This window comes from Palaemon carinicauda, chromosome 10 (assembly GCF_036898095.1).
Source record: "Palaemon carinicauda isolate YSFRI2023 chromosome 10, ASM3689809v2, whole genome shotgun sequence".
Taxonomy (NCBI): Eukaryota; Metazoa; Arthropoda; class Malacostraca; order Decapoda; family Palaemonidae; genus Palaemon; species Palaemon carinicauda.
This window is the reverse complement of record NC_090734.1, coordinates 51905324-51912823: the sequence shown is the minus strand read 5'-3', so window position 1 is coordinate 51912823 and position 7500 is coordinate 51905324. Positions and strand designations below refer to the sequence as shown.

The 7500-nt window shown below is 36.5% G+C and overlaps 1 protein-coding gene across 1 annotated transcript in view; it reads left to right on the top strand.

The window, feature by feature from the left end:
• The window catches only part of LOC137648001 (zinc finger BED domain-containing protein 5-like), a 7039-nt gene extending 4295 nt beyond the window's left edge, over positions 1 to 2744 (top strand). The window contains exon 3 of the mRNA XM_068380946.1: positions 2656 to 2744. Within this exon, the coding sequence (XP_068237047.1) occupies positions 2656 to 2744 (89 nt within the window). The remainder of the gene's footprint in view (positions 1 to 2655) is intronic.
• Positions 2745 to 7500: the final 4756 nt, after the last annotated feature.

Here is a 7500-nt window from a genome sequence, read left to right as displayed (position 1 = left end):
CAAAAGGGCAGCACGTGTCTTTCCATGATGACATATATTCTAAACAAGGTTTTCCCTAACACTCGGTTTCTCAAAACAAGCTGACTCCACTAGTTAAGACGATGACATCTCGGTCAAAACAGAACAGTTTCCTTATCACGGCAGGTGCCACCAAGGTCGTAGTAAAATCTCGTCTTGCCTTGCTGCTGTCTCTTTGGGAATACATATTTCTGTCTTTTATTATATTTTTTTTAAAAGCATTGTATTTATCCATGACATGTTCCCCAAATAGAAGAAAAAAATATACTGATTTTACTTCTTTTTTAAAGGTGTACAGCGAAGAAAAATATCCATCCAAGAACTTAGTAACATCTGCATGAAACTTCAACTTGAAACCTGGAAAAAAAACCTCTTTTGCATTGCATTCACTCAACACAAAGCCTCGACAAAAGAAAAAAAAAATCTTAATTTGATGGTTAAAAAAACAAACACAGAAAAAAACTTTCATTTCTTACTCTGAAAATATCTGGAGGGGCTATCAGCTATAACATTATCCCTTTCTTATATATGAATTACCTTCAGATGATAATCTTGTAGCTCTAAACTCCAACGAATGACACGTTTGCTCTTATTCCTAAAACTTTCTAAATAAACTAACAGATTGTGATCTTTATACACAGTTAAAACAGGACTACTAATTATATAAATTTCAAAGTGCTGCAAGGCTGAAACTAAAGTAAACAATTCCTTCTGAATAGTTGAATAATTTTTTGAGCTTTATTTAGTTTCTCTGAATATTATGGGACTTGGTGCTTCGTCCTATTCACTTCTTGCAACAAAACTCCTCCTTTCCAATGTCGCTAGCAACGATCGCTAAATTAAATTCCTTGCTAAAATCAGGTAACAACAATAGTGGCTCGTGAAGCATTACGGTCCTTAATTTATTGAAAGCTTCTACACATTCCTCATCAAATACAAGACATCGTCCTCTCTTAAAAAGGTTCGTTATGGAAACACTTATTTATGAAAAATTGGGTAAAAATCCACGGAAATATGAAACCACCCCGAGATAAGGAAATTGATGATAGCTTTTGTGTTCCCACTTTTAGGACAGATAATACCGAGACCCACTTTATACCATAAATAAGTGATATAGGTTTTCACAAATTTGCATTTCTTTAAATTTAATATAAGGTTTTCTTTATCAAGGGCTGTCAGGACTTTAGCTAGAATTAGTAAATGTTCTTCCCAAGTTTCTGAAAAAATAACAAGATCATCTAAATACACAACACAGTTATCAATACCATTTAAAACCTTATTCATTTATCTTTGGAAAGTACTGGCTGCATTCCTTAACCAAAAAGGCATTACCTTAGGTTCATAACTACAGAACATTGTTATAAAAGCGGATATTTTCCTAGCTCGTCTGCTTAGAGGTACTTCCCAATAGCCTTTGGCCAAATGAAGCTTGGAAATGAATTTAGCATTTCCGATCCTATCTAAGCAATCGTCGATCCTGGGAAGTAGAAAACTACTTTGCTTAGTAACACTGTTTACTTTTCTGAAATCAATACACAACCTATCTGTTCCATCTTCCTTTTTTACGAGGACTATCGGAGAACACCATTCACTCTGGCTACCAACTATCAAATCATTATCTAACATATGCTTAACTTCCTTCTGTACTGAATTTACCTTCTCTGGACTCAAACAATATTATGTTCTAAAAGATTAGTTAAACCTAACCTATCACCAACAGGTTTTGGATAATTTAGAAAATGAATTACATAATTTACCCGATTTTTCTTCGTCTAAGCTAGATTTAAATAACTGGAAATTCTTAAACACGTCAGAGTTTTTCTCAAAACTAGTTTCTTGCTGCGACACAGTTAATACTGGTACTGGGCGTTTGGTGTATTTCTTTGGCAAGTTTATGTGCAACCAGTTAGCTCTACGTCTACCCATATCAATTAAGTAATTCAAATTGCCTCTTTTTCCTGAAATAGGAAAAGGACCTTCGAACTTATAAGATAATGAGGGACCTTCCTTCTGAATTGATACTAGGACTTTATCTCCCTCACAGAAATTTCTCTCCTTTCCCTTTAGATCGTATCTTTTTTAGTTATCCCTTGGTGTTGCTCTCGTTTTCTATTGCTAATTTCTAAGCTTTCCTTCAATTCTCCTTGTAATTCTCTAAATTTTGAAAGTAATCTTCTTTACTTTCTTGAAGCATTAATTTGCACTTTAAAATTTCGAAAGGTCCTTTAGCAGCGTGACCGAACAGCTGCACAAAAGGACAAAATCCTGTAGTGTCGTTAGGAGCCAATCGTGAGGCTAACAAAAAAAAAAAAAAAACGTAGTTTTTCTTCCCAGTCATACTCAAAGTTATTACATAATTTACATAAGCAACTTTTTAATTGTTTGATGGAAACGTTCTACAATACCTTGTAACTCTGTATGATATGCCGTGGAAGTTACCAGTTTGATACCTAGCTCTTTCATTTTGTCTTTGAAATATTTGAACACAAAATTACTGTCATTATCACATTGTATAACGCAAGGCAAAGCTTTTAACTACAGTTTTCGCATTGCAGCTTCTTACTGGGGTTGCTTCTAGTTATCAGGTTAGTCTGTCAATGATTGTTAATAGATATATATTCCCTCCTTTACTTCTAGGCAACGGTCAAACTATATCAATTACTACATTCGCAGTAGGTTCTCCTGCTGATGGAGTATTGCATAATGAAACCCTGGGAATTACTTGATTAGGTTTAACAGCAAATTTATATTCGTGACAGCTTGATACATCTCTTCACGTCACTTCATCTTAGGCAAAAAGTAAGTCTTACTTATACCTTAGAAGTTTTATTTACCCCTTTATGTCCTTGACCATCATGGGCTAATTTCAGAATTAATTCGCGAAACTTCCTAAGAATTATTAATTTTTCTATAACTTCCTCTTTTCTAACAGACATGGGGCGAACATATCGACACACAATTTTCCTTGCAAACCTTATCGGGATCATCATCCAACTCGCTTTTAAAAATTCGGGACAGTGTCTCATCCTCTCTCTGCAACTTAATTAGCTCATCTCTATTCAAAATGTTAGTGCCTAAACCATTGCATTAACTATTACTTGAATCCATTACACAACTACGTCTATGTCAATATATTTGACATCAACATCATCAACATGGCTACCACTGCCAACACCTATGGATTCGTTCTTCTCAGCCCCATACTTGCTAAGATAAACCTCATCGTCTACATCATACACGTTTGAATCCTCGAACAAATTATGACTGTAGTCTATATCTGTATCTAAACCTGATCTACTATGCATTTCAGAGCCTATTTTTTTGGCAAATATCTTTTCAACAAACAGTTGAATCAATGGGACATTTTGACACAGTTTGTTTGACACCTTCCGCTAATTTATGAAACTACAGTGCATTGCCAAGTATGTTTCATTAATGAGCTTACTCTTGGCTTTCAAGGACAAGTTGGCGAGAGCCGAGAAGGCATTTGGACAAGGGAAGGCTTTCCGTGACGTAGGTCTGACGTGTGTCACAACCACTAATCCTCCACTCTATTATTCCTTCTCCTTCCCTTCTTGCCCTATTCTATTATGTATCACCCCCCCCCCCTCTCTCTCTCTGCGAGTTGCATACATGAGATAATTATCAAGTCAAGCCCATATTAATTATTGGCCCATAAAGGCAGATAACCCAAAGGCATATACCAAGTACGGTTTGATCTTTTACGCAAACCATCACGACTGTTGTAATACTGTGTTTGAGCGTTATACGGTGTTTGGTAGGCGATAAGGTTAACCAGGGAACTCACCTCATACAGAATTTATGCAATAGCTAAAGACGCTGGACCAGCAATCACTATCATTTGCAGAAATAAACACCCTATCATGCGTGGCAATACTATACTTTCGAGTTATCTGTCATTATGGACAAGTAACATCTGCATGGCTTCATATCTCCTGTACAAATTGAGAGAGAGAGAGAGAGAGAGAGAGAGAGAGAGAGAGAGGGAGGAGAGAGAGAGAGAGAGAGAGAGAGAGAGGAGAGAGAGAGAGAGAGAGAGAGAGAGAGAGAGAGAGAGAAGAAGAAGAAGAAGTTGGGGATACGGGATAAGAGGAAGGTAAGGAGGGAGGGAGGGGAAGACTGACGTTAAGGAAGAGTGGTTGTTATACACGTCACAACTTCATCACAGAAAACCTTGTCCGAATGCCTACTCGGAACTCGCCAACTTGTCCTTAAAAGCCAAGAGTAAGCTCTCTAATGAAACATACTTGGCAATGCACTGTCGTGTCATAAATTAGTGGAAGGTGTCAAACAGGCTGTGTCAAAATGTCGCATTGATCCAACTGTTTGTTGAAAAGATATTTGCGAAAAACAATATAACGAAGGCTCTGAAATGCATAGTTACTACCATTTCAGGAACTGGAACCTTACTTAAAATAGGATTCACACATCTGGATGTAGTTAAATCTTTACCCACAATAATGTCAACGCCGTCACCTGGCAAATACTAAACTGCTAGTTTTACATCTCTTGACAATCCTTGACTTTTCAAGTTCATCTTCAACAAAGGTAGAACAACACAAGTATTCGGAAACCCACCTAAGATAACTTTTTCTTCCATACTGTTTTTGCCCTTGTTGGCACACACTCTTTCCTAATCCGGGAAACGGCTGCTCAGGTGTCCCTAAGGAACACAGCTTCTCTCGAATTCCCATCTTCAAGCGAGGAAACTACACCTTCAGACAAAAAATCTCCTTAAAATTTTCTAGTTTCTTTCATAATGTCATTTCTTCTTGACGAAAGATTATAGACTAGAGACGGGTTTCATGACGTTCTCCTCCTCTGCCTTAAAATTCCTTGCTATATGCCCTTTCTTATTACATCGATAACAAATTATCTCTGAACTACTACCTTCCCATTTTTTCTTAAAAAACCTGGCAGTAGGAATTGGTTTTCCACATTTATAGAAATAATATTGATAATCATCTTTTCCTGCATCACTAAAGCTAAAACTACTTTTACTATGTTGCATCTTACTAGAAGACGGATTATTTTTTCTTCTTACTATTACTTAAACTATGACTAAGACTGTATTCATTTGCCAACCGTGTTGCATCTGTAAAAGACTTTTCACATTTATCTTCTATATATACTTAATATCTGGAGATATGTCATCTTTCAAATTTTCTAACAAAACTAGGTTTTTGAGATCATCAAAACTATCTACTTCAGCGGAAGTTAACCAATGACAAAACGATCTTTCTAACTTCTTTACGTATTCTACATATGTAGTGCTATCATCCCTTTTCAAGCTTCTAAACATTTTACGGTATGCCTCTGGTACTAACCTGTATGCAATAAGAAAATTTTATTTTCACAATATCATAGTCTTCACTTCCATCTTTAGATATACAACTATACACAGAAAGTGGCCTACTGGTTAAGACTGACTGTAAATATAAGGTCCATTTGTTTTTAGGACAACCTACTCTGTTCAATAACTTTTCAAGACATGAATTATTTCGTTACATCTTCCTCTTCTAATTTGGAATTTATTTCAACACTGCACCCATACCTAAATTATTAGAATCATCGTTTAATGATGAAATTCTCCCCATCTGCTACCTGACGCTCTACTTCCTGGTCTGCTACCTGCAGACTAGTATGAGGATTTTGCCTTAAACGAGCAATTTCTAACTCATGCTTGCACTGTTTCTCATTTTCTTCTCGGTGTCTTTCATTTTCTTCTCTTTCAAGTGCTCTTTGGTCTGTCTCAATCACTTCATGTTCTCTCCTAAAATTATACTCACGGAGAGTATCGCCATATAGACCAAATAGTTCACCTGAAGCTATCAAATCTTTCGCAATCTCATTCATTCTGCTTCTTTCTTTATTCTCCTAGTTTCAATTGGTTACGTTGTTGAAAATCATGACAAGGTCGCCAACTGTTACGATCTTAAAATCGCCACAGGTTCTTTTAATAATCAAAATAAATATTTTCAACAACCATCAAACCATGGGAAATGAATATAAAAAGAAACACATGATAAAACACAAGTTTATTCACAAACTTATAAAGGAAATTAATGTTACTTCTTCGGTTACTTTAACTGACAAAACATCAACAGAAAAGGGGAACAGTCAGTACCGTAGAAATACTTGAATAATAGTTTTCTGCAGCTGCTGAAATGATACTAGTACGGAGACTTGAGGCTTAAAAACGTTGCAGAAGGGCAGCTGAAGTTCAGAAGAAACTGGCATGATGACCGGATTTGAAGACGTCACAAAAAAGGTGCCATCAAAATGGGACATCAGAGGTCTTCTTCCAAGAATTTGATGATAGTGTTGAGCTAAAGAAGGCTGTAGATAGTGTTGGCTACTTTTCGTCACAAGTAGGAAGGGTTGGCTGCTTCAATTTGTCTCTTCTTCTCGGCCATAACAGGATTTTTTGGAGATAGGCTTTTGTTGTCTGAAGGGAAGGTTAGAATCTTGCTCTATCAGACTTCTGGTCTGCTCTGTTTCTTATCTTGCTAGGACTAGGATCTTATCTGCTTCGGACATAGTACCTCTCTTGTCTTATGTCCTGTCCTATCTCTCTTGGACAATCTCTTCTTGAAGTTTCTATACCTATGTATGGGCGGAGTTAATTACAGTGGGCAGTGGTCATTTCTATAGAAGGCATTATTTTTAACAATTCTATACCTCTATTGGATTCCTCAAAAACGCCCACTTCAATTACGCCATGGAAGCTGCTAGAAAAAACTTCTGATGCAATCTGGACCACATGTTAAGTCGTAACCAAAGGGCAGCACGTGTCCTTCCCTGATGACATATATCCTAAACAAGATTTTCCTCAGGCTCAATATATCAAAATATGCTGACTCCGATAATTTATACGATGCCATCTTCGTCAAAACAGGACAGCTTCCTTATTACGGCAGCCGCTCTTGGCTTATCATGGCAGGCACTATCGGCAAGGCTTGGTTTACTTCCTAAATGATGACGACAGGGAAGTGATGACAGGTTTGCCCAAACAGGATAGCAGTCGAATCTTGTCTCACCTCACTGCTCCCACTTTGGGAATATATATTTTTGTCTTTTATGATATCCTTTTAAAAGTATTGTATATACTCATGACTCAATCCCTAGTTATCCATTTTGTTTTTCTTAATGTTCAGCTATTATTTGTCATTGTCAATATATGTCCTGCTCATGACCATTTTTTTTTTTTTGAAGATTGTTGAAATATCCTCTTCTCTAGTGTGTATGCGTGTTGCTCCTTTTCTTTTTCTCAGTATTATTTTCATTTTTATTCTTTCTATTGCTCATTTAGTTTGATCTAGCTTGTGTTCTAAGGCTTTAGTAAGGCTGCAAGATTTTCATACGTAGGACCATCTTATTAAAAAAAATTCTTTTAATAGAAAGTGCTCTGTTAATTTTCATAATGTCATTTTGTTAATCAAAAGCTCTCCATTCCATGTT